The sequence below is a fragment of the Acartia tonsa genome, chromosome 7, assembly GCF_053477335.1.
Source record: "Acartia tonsa isolate MP-2025a chromosome 7, ASM5347733v1, whole genome shotgun sequence".
Taxonomy (NCBI): Eukaryota; Metazoa; Arthropoda; class Copepoda; order Calanoida; family Acartiidae; genus Acartia; species Acartia tonsa.
The window spans coordinates 45,679,201-45,702,845 of record NC_137266.1 but is presented as its reverse complement, the minus strand read 5'-3'; the positions used below and the strand labels follow the sequence as shown (position 1 = coordinate 45,702,845).

Genomic DNA, 23,645 nt, shown 5'->3' with positions numbered 1-23,645 from the left:
GTTATTTTTTGGTTAACCCTAGTTACTTAAGAGCTTAAAAAAGCAAACTTCGCTAGATTTCGGGAGATTAGGCTAAGGTTCTATGATATTATACATAGTTCTAATTTACTCATACGAGAGGATTTTATTGCCATCCTTTGCCATTTTTAGTTCTGGACCCAAACGTAAAATTTTCATTTCAAGAAAATTGTTTATCTTACAAGAAACGGGTATGTCTAGAAAAGTACCTACAATTACAACAAAAAATGGAGATTTGACTTCTTTTAAAGGCTAAACGTATAAATTATTATATACTGATTCCAAAAATATATAATACTCAAAAATAGCTTTAAAAATAAAGGGTTCACACTGATTTAAAAAATAGTTTAGTTGACCGAAAAAATAGTTGTTTACTTTGATGAAAAGGAACTTAATTCCAAACCTCTGGTGTAATTACACATCAAATTCTTATTTTTCATAGTAAAGAGCTAATTCTTTCTGCTTTATTTCCAAAAACTTGTGTATATTACTAAACAATTGCTTAAAAGTGTATTTTCCAAAATGTAAAAATCGATTTTTTGTCACTGTCAGGAACATAGTGTTGTAGCTCTATAGATTACATGAGGTTGTGTAGTTTTCAATTAAGGATCGTATCAAAGTTCTAAAAAGTGTTCATCTCACTTTTGGCGTTCAAAAATTACATTTTTCATTTTTTTGTCGAAATAACCAGGTATTTAGGAAAAAGCGGCTTTTAATGCCGGCAGAAAACCACCCAAAACGGGTCAAAATACCCGTTGTGCATTTATGGCCATGCCGAACCATTTTTTTTGCAACTTTCCTGTGCACGCCACTAGAGCAAAACAAAAAAATTGGAATTCCGTTTTGACCATTATAAAGCTTCCCTGAGATTTTCAGCTCGATCGGCCCATAAAAGTGGCGCTCGGCACTAATGGGTTAACAGCATCGTATTATATCCAGTTTTTACAAATATAAAAATTTACAATCATAAGATTAAAACCAGTTTTTTAGCCCTTGTCTTTTTCGGCTTTTCGAAGAATAACTATTTTGGTTTATCTAAATTATCTCTATTTTGTGTAACTGCTGCATCTGTAATACTACTAATCCTTCCTATGGTTAATCTAAATTATCTCTATTTTGTGTAACCGCTGCAACTGTAATACTACTAATCCTACCTATGGTTAATCTAAAGTATCTCTATTTTGTGTAACCGCTGCATCTGTATTACTACTAATCCTTCCTATGGTTTATCTAAATTATCTCTATTTTGTGTAACTGCTGCATCTGTAATACTACTAATCCTTCCTATGGTTTATCTAAATTATCTCTATTTTGTGTAACCGCTGCATCTGTAATACTACTAATCCTTCCTATGGTTAATCTAAATTATCTCTATTTTGTGTAACCGCTGCAACTGTAATACTACTAATCCGATGAACTGAAATTAGTTTCCGAATGTGAACACATTTTCCTAGGTGTTTCCCAATCCTATCTCAATATTTGCTACTAGCTAAAAAACCTTCAAACTTCAAAAAAAAATCAAAATTTGAATGTATTAACGATTTATACATTATACATTCAAAGTTTTAATTTTTCAAATTTAGATTTTTTTTTTGGGAAGTTTGAAGGTTTTTTAGCTAGTAGCAAATATTGAGATAGGATTGGGAAACACCTAGGAAAATGTGTTCACATTCGGAAACTAATTTCAGTTCACCACTAATCCTACCTATGGTTAATCTAAAGTATCTCTATTTTGTGTAACCGCTGCATCTGTAATACTACTAATCCTTCCTATGGTTTATCTAAATTATCTTTATTTTGTGTAACCGCTGCATCTGTAATACTACTAATCCTTCCTATGGTTTATCTAAATTATCTCTATTTTGTGTAACCGCTGCAACTGTAATACTACTAATCCTACCTATGGTTTATCTAAATTATCTCTATTATGTGTAACCGCTGCAACTGTAATACTAATGCATGTAAATATGGTTCAACAAACAAATTATTTATATAGATCAGAAATGTGTTAAATGTTCTTTTTTATTAGCGGCTGAGCCTCTAGAAGCAGGGATGGAAGAAAGGGCAGTATACTAGTGTATCAGAATTCAAAGTGGAATAAAATAAATAGCCCAAAACCAGCCAATGACCTAAATTTCTAAATTGGACAATTCAATATGTTGAGTGGTTATTGAGATCCTAAGGAACAATAAATGTACTGGATTAGTAATAGGATAAAGTTTAGAAATATTATTCTATGAATTTTGTTCTTTTTAAAGTTTCTTGAAACATAGCATTCATAGTTATCTCCAGCAATATTTCTTTTCAGTACTCACTTGCATCTAAGCCTTTTTTTTTAGCAATTTGCAACTATAAAACATATTCTAGCGGCTTAAAGCTACAGATTTGAGCAACTTAAAGCTTCTTGTGACATAAAGCTTCCAGAATCGGCAGCCACTACTGCACTTATCAAAATAATCTGTGCTTTCCCTAAGAAGACGAAGAAAGTCCCTCAAAAAAGATTCTGACGTCATAAAAATGACGGATGAGGAGAGGGAAAGAAAACACTGAAAAAGAGATGGATAATCCCTCATTTTTATGACGTCTTATTGAGCGACTTTCTTCGTCATCTTTCCCTAAAATTGTTCATCAGGCAAATGAATCTCACAGCCTGGCTATTAGTCTGTTTTCCTCTCTATAAATTGTTAATCAATGAAAACTAAAGACTAGAAACCATTCTATAACTATTTTGTTCCGGGACTTAACTAACAAAGAAAGAGAGAGTTTAAGAGATAAGAAGAAATGAGAGAGGAAGAGAGAGAGAGAGAGAGAGAGAGAGAGAAAGAGAGAAAGAGAGAGTGAGAGAGAAAGAGAGAGAGAAAGAGAGAGAGAGAGAGAGAGAGAGAGAGAGGGGGGGAGGGAGAGCGAGAGATAGATAGAGAGAGAGAAAGAGAGAGCGAGATAAAGAAAGAGAATGATAAAAAATAAGACTAAAGATGTGTATGAAAAGGTGAAAAGCATGATAAAATTCGGTTAAAGAGAAGAAGTAACGAAAAAGAAATAACTATTAGTTTTGTTACGAAGGGAAGGTTATTGAAAACCGTTTATTAACAAGGATGTAAAGGAGAAAAATCGGCGGAAAAATAAATCTTTATAAAGATATCTATTTGTGATTCTTTTAGGTTGATTTTTATATATTAATTACTATTTTGGTACGTTTTCTACTTTTTTTTTAGTTTTTTTAGAATTAATACTTTCCTTTCATTACTTGATTAAAGTCATTGGCTTGAAACATATCCTAAGGAGTGTAATAATCAAACTATAAACACTGTTTCAACAAAGACGTTAACAACCATCACACGAAAATTTATTAAAAAAGAAGGAATTTGGCTGTCTTTCTATACGAATGTATAAACATATAAGCCTCTGGTGACACTTGTAGACGGGTGGCTGGGAGGTCGATCCTCCACTTTTTTAAAAGCTAAGCTTTTTTTATAATTAGGGTCGGTCCGTCCGTCTGTCTGGAACGGATAGCTTCTTTCGCTAATTTAGGCATGTTAGAATTTTCCTATCGATTTCAAACTTTACATGGTGATTCCTGTATTAGTTAGGAACGATTTAGAAAGCGTAGCAACTCTATAATCGTTACCAGAATTCCGCACGTCCATTTCAAACATGTTGATTTTTAGCTTTTTTAACAACAAATTTTTAACAGATAAAATTATCCGATTGATCTGATTTTTTAAATACTGATTTCTATGACAGCAAAGTACAATGTTATAAGCAAGGCATTTCTATAATCAAGTCCTAAAAACGTAAGTATGTCCTTAAACATTATCCTGTTTTAAGCAGTTTTTCAACAAGTTTACTTACAATTTTGATTCGACATTTATACATCTATGTTCTGATTGTTCATTTCTGAACCTCTACAAGTGTTAATATGGGTACATGGCGTTCCTGCAACTGGCAGAATTACAGCTGGATGTAATTTTGTCAAAATGTAAAAACCGCTGCCAAAAATACAGTCATACTTAAAGTAACCGCCATAAATACATCTAACACAGGCATTTATACATCCAAAATTGTCAATTTTACATATATTTCTTGCCAATTTAACATCTAAATTTTTTTATATGTCATAAATACATCCTATACATTTTAATTAATAATAAACAATAGTGAACTGTATAGTAGACATTTATTATCAATACAAGAACATGCATTCATATTGTATTCAAATTATAGTTAAATGTTTAGTAGTCAGACATACAAGGTTAGTTTTAGGGTCGATATGCTACGAGGTTATTTGCACTATTTCTAAATTGCACCTATCAGTTATAGGAATCATCAGGCAAAGTTTGAATTCAATAGGACAATTTAAACATGTCAAAATTAATGAAAACAGCTAACCTTTATGAACGGACGGACAGACCAACCCTAATTATAGAAAAGCTTATCTTTAAAAAGTAAAAATCTGCATGTGTTGCTTGGAGGAATGAAATTTCCGGTTACGATTATAGAATTGCTACACTTCCTAAATAGAAAAAAGGGAGGGGGCGGAAAAACTACCAAAACTAAAAGTCAAAGGAACTCAACTAAATAAAGAGTTAGAGCTCTTAGTTTTGGAACTGTGAAGAAACGGCAGTGGAACCGCCGCTTCCGCCGAAAACCGCCGTTTCCCGCCGATTATTTTTTGCCTTTTTTCAAATTAGACAATTTTCAATTATCTGAGAAATTATTTTTTCATAAAAATTTCCCTCATATTTTCACTAGACGCTTGACTTTGACTTTTATTTTTGGTTTTAAAAAGTGTCACTTCCGCCTCCCCACTTTAAAACGTCTAATTTAACGAACAGGGCTGACAGACATACATACCATAATTATAAAAAAAAAACTTCGCTTTAAATATAACAAGAAAACATCATGACCACTCCTTTTTTTAAAATTCACAAAAAATACGAATATATACAATCAAACTAATTAATAAATGATATTCTAAAAAGAATTCTTGAAATGGGTAAACAGGGAAAAAGGAATAAATTATAGAATAAAGATTTTAAACATATACCTATAATGTAATATATTAAATATGTATATTATTGTTGAATTAATATCTACTATATAGTTTACTATTGTTTATTATTGATAAAAATGTACAAGATGTATTTTTGACATATAAAAAAAATTAGATGTGAAATTGGCAAGAAATAGATGTATAATTGACAATTTTGGATGTTTAAATGCCTGTGTTAGATGTATATTTGTCAGGGTACCTACGATATATGGCAAATTACTGTCGAATTTACATCCAGACAAACAATTTTGACAAAAATACATCCACTGTATTTCTGCCAGTTGCAGGAACGGCAACGTCCCGTTAATATTCGTTTGTTCCACTGTTTCAGAGATTCACTTTCATTGATGTTGTCATCCTTGTTTAAAGAAAAGATAGATATTAGAGAATTATTTTCTTGTAAGGGTGAAGGTATCCTCCAAAAAAATAGTTATAAACCCTCTCGAGATCTTTTTTACAGATATACACATAAACATCCTACAACTTTTTATATTTTTATTTTGAAATTATAACAAGTTAAGGTTTATATAACACATATTGTGCGTTAAAAAAATGTATAAGAAACATATGTGATTGTTGAATTTATGTGTGAATATATACATTTTAAACAAAACATTTTTTGTCAACGAATCGTTTCTTTGCAAAGGATGTAGATGTCTGTCTGTGCTTCCAGATATCGGTGACCTGGTAGAATAGTCTAATTGATTTGAAACGTGCTTATAACAAATAATAACGATGTGGTACAATATTAAATCGCGCATGGCAACTATTAAATCAAAATATTAATCACAAATCTAAAGTGCTTACTTTAGGAATATGAATATCGGAAAGATTTGGTGGTAGCGCATCGTCTCAATGATTATGTCTTTAAAGCTATGAACGTCCAATAAAAGAACCTTTACAAAATTACAACAATGTAAATAAAATTTCTATTTATTGAACCACAAAATGGATATTATGACAGGGGACAAATTGTCGCCAATTTAAGTTGCTAACATTGACATCGTTTTGTCAGTTCGTTCATCTGGTGGCAGGGGAGGGGATGGAGTAAATTGGATGAATGGAGAGATCGTTATTTTAGCCAGATACAAGTTTTACTTTATTAGGGTACGTAATAATAAATCCATTAACACAAACGCATTTGATTAAATAATTTTATCGAATTGTCTGATATTTAATTATTTTTTATATCCTTGTTTTGATTGTTTATTCAATTTAATCTTTTTAATTTGTAGAGTTGTTTGATTACAGTATAAATTGTGTAAAGTATAATTTGTACATATAGCTCTTCTATGATCATTTTGTTGCTTTTTAGATTAGATTAGATCGAATAATTCACAATTTTACAGAATGCATCAAAGGCTAAGATAATATAAATCAAAAATAATTCATATTAAATTTTGTCAATCGCTTGATAACCCAATAAAAAATACTCTTTCACATATTAATCATATTAATTACTTTTTTCATTTTTTGAGCTTTGAGAAAGTTATCATCCTCGTTTCATAAGACGGAAATCATTATTTGTAAAATGATATTCAAATAATTGAACACTTTTGATACTGAACATATTTCATACAAAAATTAATCTTTGAAAATTATTTTCCCTATTCTGCCATTTTTAACATTATGTTTCTTAAGAGTAAACCATCATTAAGACTATCATTAGGATAAATAATCCCTCATTTTTATGACGTCACATGGCTGATTTTTTGACACTTTGTCCAATTGCAATAGGATATTAAATTTACATTTTCCTTTCTCCCCGATATTATGATAAGTAAAGACAAAGAACAATGTAGAAACAATAGTACAGAAATTATCTACAATTTATCTATCCTTATCTTAGCATAGCTACTCTATAATTACATTTATATTTGTACAGCTACTCTTAAATTTAAGTATGTCCAAACGTACTTCAAATTTTTCCAATCTAAGAATTCAGTTTTAAATTAATTATCTTCAATATTTCGAAGAAATACATTCTGAATTTGATAATGGAATCATTTTTGAAGCAGCTTATAGTCAAATAAAATGTATATTGGCCATAGATTATTGATTATTTGTATTGGTATTGTTATTTGTATTCTTATTATTACTGCTTCTCATTTTTGTGTTACATAGACGGCTTTTTTCGTTATAAATATCTTTGTTTAAGCTTACAGGAATAGTGGTGCACCATGGACATATATATTCTTGTCATTAGCTTCATGAAGAAATATGAAGAAATAATATTAGTTTAGTAAATATCACATTATATAAAGTAGAATAGTTTTTTCCTATCTGTTAAAATATCACTATAACCACTGAACCGATTAAGGAAGCGCCATGGTTTTGGGCTATAATTATCCTCCCGAGGCCGCTTGCAATGTAAGTATAGATTTAAAATTACGCAATGAAACGTCTTTTCCTAATTTTTTTTTACTTTCTAAAATGTTTTGCTATTTTTTTTATGGCTAACGAACCGAACATTTAGTTCTTAATATGTAGCTGTACTTAATAAGACATATGCCACTTATATTCTAAACATCTTTGTATTTGGTTTTTCCAAGATGGCATTGTTACTAAACTATATGGTTTCTAAAAGATGGATATATAAACATAAATTTAATTTAATATAAGCTTATGAATAAATAATACGTTATTTGAATAATATTATTTATTTTTAAAGATTAAAGTAAAAACTAGGGGGGATATGAGTTATATGTAACTCTCCCCTCTACGCTTTTCCGAATTTGTATTGGGTCTTAAAATTAGCAAATAGCGTCGGAAATATAAACACAGACGAATTCCTACAAAAGAACAAAAAGCTATCTGCTATTAGACGTAAAGTGTTTCTGCCGTTTTGGGCAGGTAGTTTTTGGATTATTTATAGATCTATACGTATACATTTATTTTTATGAGTATAGCGATGATAAATGATTCTAATTTCATCTTTAGTATTCATGTCATGACAAACATCTTGTAAACCAAGAAAGTACGCAAGCTTGTAAAACCTAAAATGCTGCTTCTACTAAATTAATATTTGTTGTAAAATCTGTTTTTTTTATTACATTTTATCAAAATATCATTTTTTAACCGTCGAGAAACCCCTCTATGCTAAATTTGAGTCCTGAGCTGGATCTTTAAATCATTTTAGTGGTGAGCCAGATCGGGGTGAGCCAACTTTCCACCAATATGAGAGGACAGCATTTTATGAAATACCGCGCTGTAATTGGCTGAAATTCTGCTCACCCCGATCTGGCTCACCAATAAAATGATTTAAAGATTCAGCTCTGAATCAACTCCCAACCATTTATTTATTATTGTGTTGCTTCCCACCTCATGGACATAGCGGTCCTTGAAATATTTATTAGACACAATAATTAGAGTTTTATTTCCTTTAATAAATCAAAATGTTTGACTTAATTGTTTCATTATGATTATGTATGTTGTATAATAAACAGGGACCTGAAGGGATAAGACAATGGACAATTAATTGATTTACATCCGGCTTATTCTGATACTCAAAATTATATGAATTGACATTACTGAACCGAAAAGGTTAGACACTGTTTTTTTTAAATCAACTAAAGATTAAATAAAAGTCCCCAAAGTTTTTAAGGTTTTAAATGCGCAATTGTGATTTTATTTTGGGTATTTAATTTATATAACTTTATTCCAGAACTTCACTCCCTGAAGACAAAGCCCAAATTGTGTTAAAATTGTGTAAAAAATTATCTATGTGACGTAACAAAAATGAGGGATGATCCATCTCTATTTTAGGGTTTTTTTCCCATTATCTCCCTGAAATAAAAACAAAATAACTGCGTTCAAGAAACATCAAATTAATAAACCAATATTTTAAAAATCAAAATAATGGTAGGCAACTTTATTTGTCATTCATTGTCATATCTCTGCATCCCTGGCCATATTCATAAGAACAATGGTTTAATTATTTGTTGATTAATGTTAATGACCAAGTGTGGTTTGCTAATTCAGGGAGGAGGGAGACAATGCCAGTGTATTTTTAAATCTCCTTTTTATAAAAACATTTCTTCAAATAATAAAAGAAACAGAGGTTAAATAACTGTATGTTCACTTGGTGATGACCCTGGTCCAACTTTGAATTAGGTTTATGAATATCAGCCAATAGCGTCGAAAAAAAAGTAAAATAAAAAGAAATAAAGTGTTCCCAAATAATTTCGGATGTTTGCAGAAAATGAATCCTATAATAGTCAGGGAATGGAAAAATTGGATAAAAAAAGTACGGCAAATTATCTCCTTTGCGTAAATTTGGCCTTTGATAGCTAATTTAAGTGATTTAAGAGAGTAGTGGTCAATTTATCTTTCATTGGAAGATTCCAGACAAAAATATATGTCAAATGTAAGTTGGTTAACATATACGATATTAAATACAAACTTATCATGATTTAAATTACAAAAACTAGCATTTTACATTTAATAAAAAAAAACAAATATAAAACATAATCCCATCCTAAATGAATCTATTTTATTAAGTGGTTTTTAAAAATTATAATTATGCTATAAATTTACTTTTCTTCTATTGTTTTATTCAATCAACGCGTTACTAACATAAAAATTAGTATAATTTCCAGGGATCTAAAGGGAAGGGATAATCGACGATAAATTAATGTACATCCTCAATGATGATACACAAAATAACAGCTTCTTCAGATTAAGCTTGTTGGTAGTAAAGTTTGGACACTGATAGTTGATTTTACCAAAGGTTTTTAACCAGTGTTTCGGAGCCGGAATCGGGAACCGTGGAGCCGCCATATTTTGCTGGAGCCGGAGCCCTTTTTAAGTTTTTTCAAGTCCATTTTTATCAAAAATTGAACTTTTAAAACCTTCACAAGTCAAAAATAAAAAATATTTTTTATGGGGAAAAATTTACGTAGAGTTTTTCTTGATTTTAGGTCGGAGTCGGAGCCGCCATCATCACAGACAGCTCCGCGGAGCCGGAGCCGCACCAAAATCAAACGGCTCCGAAACGCTGTAATTTTAACATTGATAAAACTTTGAGTGCCAATGTGATTTTAAGACATCGACCATTTAACCACCATATATTTTGGTGTCAAAAGATAAAGTTATAAAAATTGGGGGGAGATGGGTATTTTTTTACTGAGACCAATATGAAGCTTCACTGCTAAGGAGGGACATATAAGTTCAGGGGTTAGTAAAATATAAACAAGGATGACAACATTAATAAAAGCGAAGCTCTGAAACTATATGACAAACGGACATAAACACTTGTATAGTGTCAGAACTGCACAATCAGAATATAAATGTATAAGAGCAGAAGCAAAATTGTAAGTAAATTCGTTAAAAACTGCTTGATACAGGATAATGTTTATGGACATACTTACATTTGTATACTTTGCTTATAATATAATACTTTGTTGTCCCAGGAATCAGTATACCAAAAATCAGATCAATCGGATAATTAGATCACATACAAATTTGTTGTTAAAAAAGTAAAAAAATCAACATGTTTAAAATGAACGTACGGACATTCTGGTAGTGATTATAGAGTTGCTACGCTTTCTAAATCGTACCTAAATATTAGAGGAATCACCATACAAAGTTTGAAATCGATAGGACATAATTAACGAAAAAAGCTATCCTTTACAGACTGACGAACGGACGTAGGGACCGACCCTAATTATAGAAAAGCTTCGCTTTTAAAACGGTAAAATAGCACGTAAAGACAGACAAAATCCTTTCTATGTTATAATAATGCTTTTATGTTTAAATAGATATAACGTCATATTCTGAAAATAGTCTGCTTGAAATAAAAAAAAAGAAACAAGGATTATTATATTCAAAATTGTCAGGCAATTTTAAAATTCTTGGGTGTTGATCTTACCCCGGATTGGCACGAAAATATTCTTACCCCCAATAAGCAACATCCTTAAAAATAAGAATTGTATTGGCATGGAACTCAAAGATATACACTTAGCTACTTTAAATTGAATATTTTTTTAAAAACTCTTATGGATGAATAAGTGAATTAAAGAATTAAACATCGAGTAGCTTTAATACTTTAAAACTATGTAAAAAGTGTGTAGAACATGAATGGTTAAATGAAGAAAATTTTTTTACTTTTAATTGACATTTTATTGGAAGTTTTCATGTTTTTTTTATAGGTTACAATTCTATTTCAGAACACAAGGAGATATATTAAGTATTCAGCGAAGTTAAATAATTTTGATTTTATAATTATAGCTTTATTAATTGTCATGTAGACTCAGATTTATACTTATATGCATGATAATCTGTTGCGCCTGTTCATAGACCAAGGCTTTCCCCTTACTACTAATATTGATGTTATGCGCAGAGGGTTCGTGTGTAACAGATCTATAGTATAAATGTATATACAGATAACTACCTCCCTTTCTTTTTCAATGACCTTTTTCGTCTGCTACCAAATTATTTCCCGCTACTTGGGTGTATTTGTAAATACCACACCATTGGATGATTTTCATTAACCCGATTATTAGTCGGCACAAGGACAGTGCGATAGGTCATTTAATCCTTTCTCCCTCTAGTGTTTTACTCTAAACAGACATCTCCCCCCGCTAGCATGTTACCAATTGAGCTTATGTCGCGTGTAAAATGATATTTTACATCTAGTGATGATATTTACTTGTTGACTTTTACATATTATTCAGATCTCATCATTTAATTGATAAGATGTGCAGCTACTCAATGAATAGGTTCTTCTATTTGTCACTAGGTCACTAGGTCACTAGGTCACTAGTAGGCTATAAAAGTTTTCCGGAATTTTAATAAATATAATAGATTTGAAATCTGCATAAAATTTTAAGAAATTTTTATAAAATTCGTTTTTTGTATAATTCTTTATCTATAAGCGCAAATACAAATTAAGTTAAATAATTTTGACATCTGTGATTGGTGGATTGAAAACTATCTGCGCTCTGATTGGAGAAGCTTAAGTGACGTACATCATTCAACCAATTAGAGCGCAGGTAGTTTCCAATCCACCTATCCTATTGGTCAAAATTTATTAACTAAAATTGGATTTGCGCTTTTAAATAATGAATTATATAAAAAAAGAATTTTATAAAAAATCCTTAAAATTTTATGCAGATTTCAAATCTATTATATTTATTAAAATTCCGGAAAACTTTTATAGCCTAGTCACTAGGTAACAAATCATAAATGAAATAGCATAAATCGTTTAATAAAAATTGACGTCATACAAAGGACCAGTGATAGGCCAATATACAATTTACCATTTGTCAATTACAATGTTTACCGGCCTATCAATGGTCATTTGTATTGTATTTTTTAAAGGACACTATACCCTGTTTCCTTATAAAGACTCCCAAATAAACTTATTCCATACTTTAGATTATCAAAGTATATCAGCTTAATACTTTATCACAGTTTATTGTTTTCTTTTCTTTTCATTTATACTTGTGGACATACTCGTATTTGTTTAAAATTTATTTAAATTGTAATCATAATATTATGATATTATGTTAGTGTAGCACTTTATAATTGTCAAGATTATTTTCTCATTTTTCTACAGCTAAAAGATTAGAATATATCTTTTTTTTACTAGTAATGTAACTTCTGTATAAAGAAAGTATGTCCGTACGTCCCACGGCTTAGAGTTGAACAACCTTTAATGACGTTAATTGATTCCTGATGTTCTAGTTTGTGATATTTACCCAGAAAGGGAGGGGTCACACTGGTTACCAAAGTTTTATGATAACGTTTTCTTATTGGTTGGCATAACAACTTTGGGGACTTTTATAGTATTTTGATTGGTCGAATCATTCAGTTGTGTGATCAAACGTTTCAACCTCTAATTGTAATCTACAGAAGGGGTAATTTTGTATCTCGTCATTGGGGATGTACAGCTTTACTGAAAATTCTATAAACTGTACAAAGACACTGAAATAAATTATGGTAAATATTTATCCCGTGTGTATCAGAGAATTTTCAAATATTGAGAATAATTCATGTCCACCTTCATTTATATTGTAGGAGTCAGTGAACCATTTCTAAAATAATTGTTGTCGTCCCAACTTCCTACTTGAAAAGAAACTACATAACATTAGCTTATTTGCTATAATACAAAGTAGTAGGATGTCTGTTTTTTCAATTTAAATGAAGCTTAAGATCACCATAATTATTGGAAAATTTGGGTCCTGTTTTTAGTGAATATACTTACACACCCACACCATGTTTTTTAGTAAGAGGGAGACACGCAGTATTCCACCCCTCCCCCCCCCCCCCCCCTCCGACTTCACACTAAAAAGATGTAAATACGGCAACTAAAAGTTTATAATCGTAAAATATTTTCGTTCAAAGACCCTTAGAACGGGGCTAGAATTGATTTATACATAAAATCAGGGGCATCCCAAGCATATAGGGACTCTGTAGTAGTAAGGTTAGGAATGTGGCATAACTACATGTAGCCTAAAGCCACCCAAGACTTAAATCTGAAATAATAATAGTCTAAAGCCATCCCAGGACCTATGTGAAGCTTTCCTATGAAGGAGAACTCAATCGGTTCGGTTATTGAAATCTAAAGAGTAAAAATTCAGACAAGAAACCTTATAACTATTTTAAATTCTTTTTCTATAAAGCTTACTGATATTCAAATTATATAACTGTATAAGAATTACACTAAAATAAATTCACGACGGTCCTTTGAAGAATCTATGCTTTTCATAATTTACAAAGTTAACTTTGAAAATTTTGTCATACACAAATATTTCAAAAATGATGTTTTTACATTATTATATTCATTTGAAAATCATAATTGTACAAATGCATAATTGTTGTGAAAATCTTCATACAATAAAATTGCACGTCTATTTTGCATAGTAACAGAGAAATAACTATGCGAATATATGATCATATATACTGAGTAGCTGTGCTAATAACAAAATGTTTAATTTAACGTGAACATTTTGGTATGATTTAACATTGTTTTAATCGTTTGTGTGTGCTTTACAGAAAGCTAGTTTTAGTCTAGTTGTAGAAAAGACACGCTTCTATTAAACGGATGAAATTATGGAGACAAAAAATCGGTGGTTTTTGTCATAGAATCAACTCTTTCCAGTCTATGGTCACACATAAGAAGCGTCACACTATCACATTTTTATGGAGATTTTAACAAGCCAAAAAGTTTAATTAAAATCGACTAAATAAGCGTACTAGGTTAGAGCTGTAGTGAAATTTAAAAAAAATGATTTTTAACAAGGATTCAAATATCCATTAAAGCGAAGCTCTGAAACGATAGGAAAAACGAACATCAACACTTGTAGAGTATCAGAGCTGAATATTAATAAGCTGAATATGAATCCATAGATACAAAATTGTAAGTAAAATTGTTGCAAAACGTTAAGATAGGAAAAAAACGAATGGATGAACAGATCCTAATTAAATAAATGCTTTGCTTTAAAAAAAAAAAAATGGTGGATATTGATATCAGTAACAATAAATCCACATCGTGTTTCAAAATTATGTTTTTGAACATTTTTATGACACTGTGACTCTAGAGGTCACTCACAGTTAGTCACAGTGGTTTACCAGGGAAAAAGGGATAGAAATATATTTCTTGTCAGGTTTGTCCGCGGATATGCAAATAAATGTTTTACAGCATTTAAAATATGTCTGGTTGTGTTGTACTTGGGCTTAGCTTTATGTTTTTATACTTATATTTGTTCTAGTACAAGTCATTAGGTCATTTTATCATTTCTGAAATAATTTTGTTTTGCATCAATTTTGATACTTAACTTTTTGTAAAATAAGAATCTTAAATTTTTTATGGCCTTTAAAAGCCTGGTTTGTTTAGTGCTTTAACAATTTATAACATTTATAGCCAACCACTTCCACTTTTGACACCTTTTTGAAAAATGACTGATCACTTTATCCAATAAGCTATAGACAACAATCAAGAGATTAATATTATATCCTGTAAAGAGATTATTAAATCTACCAACAATAAGATTATAATCAACTTTAGAACAACAATAATGAATTTATAATAAAGTTAACAAGGACAATATTATCAGAAGGAAAGAGAGAGAGAGAGAGAGAGAGAGAGGAGGGGGACAATGGGCACTTTATTACACTAGTCCCCAACGTTTGCTTATTCGTTGGCTTCTAACTTTGGGGACTTTCATTGGATTTTGATTGTTTGGTTTATTAAGTTTCAACTGCTAATTGTAATCTACAGGAGGGGTAATTATGTGTGTTATTATTGTTTATGTACATTAATTTTATCCCTTTTAATCACTGCAATGTTATTCACATGAAGCGCAACCTTGTAAATTGACAGAAATCATAAGATTATAACAAAACCATAAGAGATAAGACAAAATCAACAAGAATTTTTTTTAGAAAATTAGGTAAAACAGCGATGAAGTTTGTTTATCCGTCAACAAAAATCTTCTGGTGATAGGGAAACATGTCAAGGCAATTCAGCAAATGTTTTTTTTTGTTTCTGAAGAGGCTAAAGGCAAAGCCACTCGCATGAATAGATATAACTAACAAAATTTGATTTATTTACTGAGCAAATTATGTATGCATAAAACAAACGATGTAATATTACTTGGATGTTGCAACAGATTTTCATGTACTCTAATAAAATTATACTTGCAGCTGGTTTATTAACAATGCCATCCCCTTTACTTTATCCCCTCTGCTACTAATGGTTGAACAAACTAACCAATAAATAAGGCCCATGATAGCAAGATAAATTAACGACAAATTTTCCTCTGTCAATATATCCACGTATATCCTATATCCATTCTTAAAACAAGATAAGCGAATATGTATTAACAAGGATGATATTTTGCATAGAATGTTCATACGGAATCAGCGCGAACAGAGATATACCAACAGGAGTTCATTTATTTTTGCAACTAGCAGTTGCGCCCCTAGCTTCTTGGGTATTCAAAGGGGTAAGAAGTGCAGAAAAGCCGAAAACCACCAAATTTATCTGCAAATAAAACAGCCTAAAACGATGTTACAATCTTCCCTAAAAGAATAACCTAATCATTTCTGAACTTTCGGCCAAGTAATTTGAATCCATAGAATTTTATGTATAATTATTAAGGATGTAAATCAATTTACGACCCAATGTCTTATCCCTTTAGATCCCAGTAATATAATGCACATTTACATTTTAAACCACCCGACATAGAATACTTAAAGATTTTTCGTCTATCAAAAATAAGATTTAAATAGAACATTTATTTTGACAAAGGTACAAATATTATCTTTCTTTCTAACAAATATACTAAAAACTAACAAAAAATACATTTTTCTTCCAAAAATTATCATAATAAAGGAAAAAAGGAAAATTTTGTATGTTTATAAAATTATCCCATTTTCTTTTAACAAAGTAAAATTTTCGGTTTCATGGATTTGGAGGGTTGAAATATTTCTCTTGTTTTGAAGAAAAATAATCTAAAGTTATAATTTTTTCCCTTTAAAATAAGAATATCATAACTGCCAAAACAAAAATTAAAATGGATTTTAGTTGATTAAGAAATAGCCCTATCAAGACAGTGCAAACAGTAACCTTTCTATATCTTATTAGGTTTAAAAATAATTTTAGATTACTTTTGTAATACGGGTAAAAATATTTCAAACCTCCAAACTGTTTAGGTAAATTAATGAAAGGATTGGTTAACGGTTAATTTTTGACCATTGTGAATCTGTAGGACGTACAAGAAATGGTCGCGGGCAAATTGTTGTACAGTTTTGTACAGTATACAGAAAAGTATATTTAACAAAAAGACTGACTGTACATACATGTACAGTACAATACCAGAAATGGATAATTTAAAAATCTAATATCTACTAAATTTCACTTTTATCTTGCAATCTGTACAAAAGAGTTAGAAATATACTGTACAAAACGGTATCCATTTTACCAACTACCAAAATAGAAAATAAGACACATTTTTACAACATAATTATAACACTTAATTTACAAATATTTCAATACCCTTGAACTTTTTACATTTGTATAAATAACAAATCATCAATTTTGATTGATGAATGTAAAAATTATTGAAGATTATTAAAATATTTGTATAACAATTATAAAATAAGATGGTTGTGCTAAAGAGCGGCTAAATAAGTTGAAGATCTGATCAACTATAGCATAACATGGACTGGAATAAAAACAATTTTTCAACATTTTATTTAATTGACTTAATCTTTGAAAAGATAGATTTTTGCTCAATTAAAGATTATTTCTGAAATGTAATTGTGGTCATAATTGATCATTAGATTTTCAACTAGTAATGTTATTAAGCTTAGAATTCTAGGCTATAACATAGAAAGCATTTAAACAGAAAATAAATATTTTTACATAAAAAATGTTACTTTTTGTGGTTTTACGAAACTTTTTTATACTTTTATTAATATAATTAAATAAATTAGGTTGTGGGTAATATAAGTAAAAAAATTAAGAATTTTATTTTATTTTGTGATATGCAGCATATAATCATTTTGAAAAACAAAATTAATTGCTTTTTAAGAAAATCTTACATTTGAGAATTTTTAAAATTATCACAAAAAACTCCCAGCATAAATCATAAATATCTTAATTGCATTGATTTATAGAAATTGAAAAATTATACTTTTTATGCACTCATAAATTCACTCTGTATGATATGCTCATGTTCAAATAAAAATATTCTACAAGACGAACACCTTGCATTGAAAGAGCCAAACAAAAAGAATTATGAAAAGAGTTTTACCTAATCTTTTACAAAAAAAAATTGTTGTGCTCTAAAAATGTGCGATCAAAAAATATCAACAGCCAAAAGATAAGGTTTAAATACAGAATCAGTACAATGTTAACATTCATAATTACAGATTAGCATTTGTAACAGTTTTTTTAATAGAAATAATACTGTAGACAAGTTTTACGGCCAAATGATAAGAAGCTAACTGATTTTTGTTGACTAAGTTCTGTCATATGGCAAAATTACATAATACATAAGGGTACATAAAATACTGAGTATACATTGACAGGTATATTAATGACATAAAGACATGTTTTATCATCATAATAATTATACAAAAAATACAAATTCAAACCCTATCTGACCAATCATTAAATCAGTTTTTAACTAAATTATAATTAGTTTTTTCTTCAAACTAAGACTTAATTTTGTAACTATCTATAACTTTTTATTTCTATATTTTTAATTTAAACTGAAGTATTTTGTTATTTCACTATTTCTATGAGAAATCATATTAAATATCTTTTTATATTAAAGAAGTTATCAAATAGTTGAATAGGTTAAAATAAAATTTGAATTTAAAGTTTTTCAATCTAGCATTTTAGACTCCATTTGATTCTTTTTTAATCTTTCAAGTTTGACAAAGTATTTGAATATTGAAGACACTTCACTCAAACGTCTCAATCTTTTCAAAAAAAATTTAAATATATTTCATATTTCAATAAAATATTTTTAATCAAAGACAAGATGTTGTTATGTTACAGTTTGAATAATTTTAAAATATTTTTGACCTGCCAAGATATTGTAAATTAATGGCAAGTCCTAATAATGTTTTATCTGTAATCTAGATTTGATATTATTAAAATTGTGCAAAAGATTTTGTGTGCAATGATAAAATATATATTTTTATGTAGCATGTTCATTAATTATTGTTAATTAATATATTTTGCTACTGACATACTTTACTTTATGAGTTTTTATTAGTGATCAATAATTGGCCACACAAAAAGTATTTACACGTTTTGTCTGCTTTTGAAGTTTGTTTATCAAAAAATAATTAACATTTGATGGCAAAAAATTTAGAACAGGGATACAAGAATTTCTTTAAATATTGACTAAAATTCCAAAAGTTAACCAAAAATTCTAATATTTCCTAAAATCAAAAAAAGTAATTTTATTTTTTAACAATTTTTCCGTTTTATGAAAGATTTTTAGTTATATTCAATGTTATACCACCACTGAAAAATACATAAAGCTTTATCATTAAGTTGATTATGTCATATATACATTATGGTTAAGTACATAGTTCAACAATCATCATGTTCTATATTTTTACCATTATTATACACATTCAATTGGACACAATATTGGCTTGTATTTATTTACACTTGTTGGATATATCAACTAAAATTTTTTTACGCAAACTTGTCAAGAAAATAAATGTAAAAAAAAACTTTGAAATTTAAATGTTGGAAATAAATCTTTTTGTAAAATAATTTTTTTTTAATTATAAGATTTTTATGACGTATATTTGTAATGGAAGAAAAGTAAAGAATTGGAGATTTACATTTATTTTTAAAAATCAAATAATTGTTTAAAATTACAAAATAAGATAAAACAGTTTTAATTCAAAGCTGTTGAATAACTCTCACTTAGAAATAAGTTTTAATTTTTAATCAGCAACATCCAAAAATAAATTTTTCATATTCCAGATTTTGCTAATATTTAATTGAAGAAGTTTTACCATGCTATTGAATATCCACTAAGATACCCAACTTTATCAACTAGTAGCCAGATTTCTTTACTGGATTTTATTGTCATCCCTTTTCTCTTTCTTTTCGTTAGTGCCTCCCCCCTCTTTCTTCTTTTTCTCCTTTTTTTCATCCTCATCATCTTCCCCAGGCTCGGGGTCCTGAAAAAAAGGTGAAGGTGAAAATTTGAAGAAAAAAAACTTAAACAGCAAACTACATTTGGCCAGGCGGTCGTAGAGATCTTTTGTGATAGACAAGAATTTATTAATCCAATGGGGAATGTGGGACAACTAGATGGGGAAAAAGGTAATGCAAGCATTGAAAATTATAATTTTAAGCCCTAAATTAAACATTTTTTATCTCTTTTGAATAGGTTAGATTAATTACAAAATACTAATTTATTTTACCTTTAGAACATGCCAATGTACAATAGGTCGTCGGGGGTTTTCCACCATCTCTTTCCAATGTTTCAACTCCAATCCTAAAGATAGATAGATAAGATATCAATAAAATTATTTTTGTATACTTTCTTTGCTATCTAAAGGTTATCATTTATGGATCTCTACATTTTCTGGCTAATCAAAAATAATTTTCCTAAGAAACAAACTTCAACAACTTATGAATATTTCATATTAAAATATTATCTAGACTGCGTAGATACTGTAATAAACAAGAATTTTCATGTAATCCAATATAACCCTACATATGGCACAGTGCCTTCGAAGGTGCTTTGACTTTAGTGTCAGAACCTAAATTGGGACATAGTGCATTTCATTACCCTAGGTTAGGTAACTTCATTTCACTTTTCAATAAAATCAAAAATGCAGCGGTTTTTGAGAAAATTAAATTTGAAAATTTCAAGTTCAATTTTCACCCACTAGGAGTTACCGCATAATCATGACAAGAAAAGCAAAGATTATTTATTCAAAATTTTGAACAACTTTGCTTTTATAAAGTTCTTCATAAAACCACTCCTGAAGTGAGTTAATTAATGGCCATTTTTATCAATTGCTTTGCTAAGGTCACGGAAATTCAGCCTTAAATAAATCATATATAGAGAGGTTTTATGACTGACTTGCAAAGCAAAGTTGTTCAAAATTTTAAATAAATAATCTTTGCTTTTCTTGTCATTATTATGCGGTAACTTCTAGTGGGTAAAAATTGAACCTGAAATTTTTAAATCAAATTTTCTCAAAAACCGCTGCATTTTAGATTTTATTGAAAAGTGAAATGAAGTTACCTAACCTAGGGTAATGAAATGCACTATGTCCCAATATAGGTTCTGACACTAAAGTCAAAGCACCTTCGAAGGCACTGTGATGGAGTAAGTAAAGATAAAGAGTAACTTTACTTCATACTCTTTAGGCTTTAGTTGTAAATTTCAGTTTACAAAATGAAATTTATTTAGGTAATATGTTTAATATAAAAATTCTTGAAAAGATTAACCTATTAAAGAAAATATTTTTAATTATCTTATCATATTAAACTACTTTATTTTACAAAATGTTATATAAAAGTAGTTAATTAATTGGGAATCAACCATTATTAAGAAAATATTAAAACGGTTAGTTGTTCAATAAAAAAAAACTTTCTTTAAGAATAGTTATTTCTTTCATCGTATTATAAACCGCTTTCCGCGGATATAGAATATTTTTTTAGCCCGTGCCTTCGTCACCTCGGGGCTAAAAAAACTGGTTTTAATCTAATAATTGTACATTTCTATATTCGTAGAATGCGGTTTATAATACGATGCTAGACATAGTTTTTTCGTATTGATGAGAACCGGTTCCTGTCCACCGGATTCGAATGAATACGAGAAATTTTAAATGAAACTGAAAAAAAGTATTTATTGCAAGAAGGAGCACTTTCATGGAATGATGTCTTAATTACCTTTTCTGTTATAACCAAGTTCAACTCTGCCAATAGGATCTGAACTTCCAATTCTGTCATAGTCAGCCACCACCAGCTCCAGGCTTACTCTCTACATAATAAATAATTCTGTCATAGTCAGCCACCACCAGCTCCAGGCTTACCCTCTACATAATAAAAAATTCTGTCATAGTCAGCCACCACCAGCTCCAGGCTTACTCTCTACATAATAAATAATTCTGTCATAGTCAGCCACCACCAGCTCCAGGCTTACCCTCTACATAATAAATAATTCTGTCATAGTCAGCCACCACCAGCTCCAGGCTTACTCTCTACATAATAAATAATTCTGTCATAGTCAGCCACCACCAGCTCCAGGCTTACCCTCTACATAATAAATAATTCTGTCATAGTCAGCCACCACCAGCTCTAGGCTTACCCTCTACATAATAAATAATTCTGTCATAGTCAGCCACCACCAGCTCCAGGCTTACCCTCTACATAATAAATGTATAAAGAATTGATGTATAACCCAGACAACCTCCTGGCCAAAATAATGTGGATCTTTTTCTTCTGCTAGCAAATATATTTCTGGTCTTTTGTAACGACTTGGCTGTGTATATTTCTTACGCTATTAGCTGGTATTCCAAGACCCAATTGAAGGTCGGCACAAGGTACCAACTCCGTTGGTAATTACATATAAATCGCGCCCTCTCTAAACCTTTTCTAAAAGTAAAAAAAAGCGTCCTTTTCCTATTACATGTTTTTGATAGTAACAATCCCCTTAAATTTACTTTAATAAGAAATATATATAAAAGCAAAGCCCCAAAATCAGAAGAAAGGACCAAAAAAACAATAACTCTTGTAGAATATCAGAACTTGATAAGAAGGACGTTAATATTTAAGTCTAAACAAGATAGTTTAAATTTTGTTACAAAATTGCATACTACAAAAGGACATACTTTAATTTTAAGGATTTTAATATAGAGATGCCTCGTTTATAATATTGTACTTTGTTGCAGAAGGAATTATCATAAATATCAGATAGATAGGAAAATTATATTACGGACTTCTTGGTAATGGTTATAGAAATGTTGCGGTTACTGAATTGTACCTAAATGTTATGGGACTCATCAAGTAAAGTTTAAAATTAATAGGTCAATTTCAAACTTTACTAAATTGAGAAAAAAACAGCTATCCGTTACGGACTGACTGACCCTAATTATAGAAAATCTTCGCTTTTAAAACCTTTTAAATTGTGTAGCCGCAATAAGCTGGATGCACAGCCACTAAATTAAATAAGAAGTAACACTTACCCTGAGCTGTTCTTGTTCAACGATGAAAACAAAACTCTCATTGTAGTATGGATTCAGATTTCCCATTTTAACTAAAAAATAAAAATATAAATTAGAAAAACCTCTTTCATTATCCCAAAAATCATCCTCATTATTGACACAAAATAAATTATAATTAAGACTTTAGGATTTGTAATTAGGTCAATAAAAGAACTAAGACCTTTTGAAAAACAGAATAAATATATTTTTCTAATTATATATATTTAATCCTATTAAATAAAGTAGTAAGGGTTGTTTGTCTGAAGCTTAAGATCTCAACAAACACTGAACTGATTGGGTTCTCTATTTCATGTAAGCTTCACATAGGTCGTGTGATGGTTTTATGCTTTTTTTCAGATTTAGGATTTCGGAATTGTTTAAGCTATCTTACTAGCCCCTATATGCTGGGGGCGTATCCTCTTGTGACATATAAAGTATCAAATAATAATGGAATGTTCAATTTATTCTTCTTTGACACAAGCTTTGCTACAAATTTACACAATTGTCCTTGTTTCATGTTACTTCCGAAATAATCTAGAGAGTTGAAAGAGAAATTTGCTAGTCCTAGGAAGAATGTTTATTGAATAATAATTTCTAGAAGAGTACCATGTCAATATAAAAATTTTGTGTCTTCGTTCAATTTTCTATTTTATATTGTACGTGAAGAAAGTCGCTAAAAAAATATTCTGACTTCATAAAAATGAGGGATGAGGAGAGGATGAGTGGTTAAGAAAACCCCTATAGATAATTCCTCATTTGTATGACGTCACATGCTGATTTTTTGAGCGACTTTCTTCACGTACTTTACATTGACAATAAGTGTCCATTACAGTTTAGACAAAGCTGCACCTATAGTAGCAACAAACAGCAA

At 29.8% G+C, this 23,645-nt stretch overlaps 1 protein-coding gene across 3 annotated transcripts in view; it reads right to left on the bottom strand.

The window, feature by feature from the left end:
* Nucleotides 1-16,297: 16,297 nt before the first annotated feature.
* Nucleotides 16,298-23,645, bottom strand: part of LOC145323852 (synaptotagmin 1-like) — a 64,242-nt gene continuing 56,894 nt past the window's right edge. Inside the window, exons 12-15 of one of the 3 annotated variants that reach the window (XM_080166434.1) lie at nucleotides 22,757-22,827; nucleotides 21,462-21,552; nucleotides 19,979-20,052; nucleotides 16,298-19,732 (exon numbers count right to left, since the gene is read on the bottom strand). In XM_080166434.1, the coding sequence (XP_080022560.1) occupies nucleotides 19,622-19,732; nucleotides 19,979-20,052; nucleotides 21,462-21,552; nucleotides 22,757-22,827 (347 nt within the window). In that variant the 3' untranslated portion in view covers nucleotides 16,298-19,621. Of the gene's footprint in view, nucleotides 19,733-19,978; nucleotides 20,053-21,461; nucleotides 21,553-21,643; nucleotides 21,773-21,838; nucleotides 21,938-22,756; nucleotides 22,828-23,645 lie in introns of those variants that run through there. The other 2 variants (XM_080166436.1, XM_080166435.1) reach the window with 2 other exon arrangements.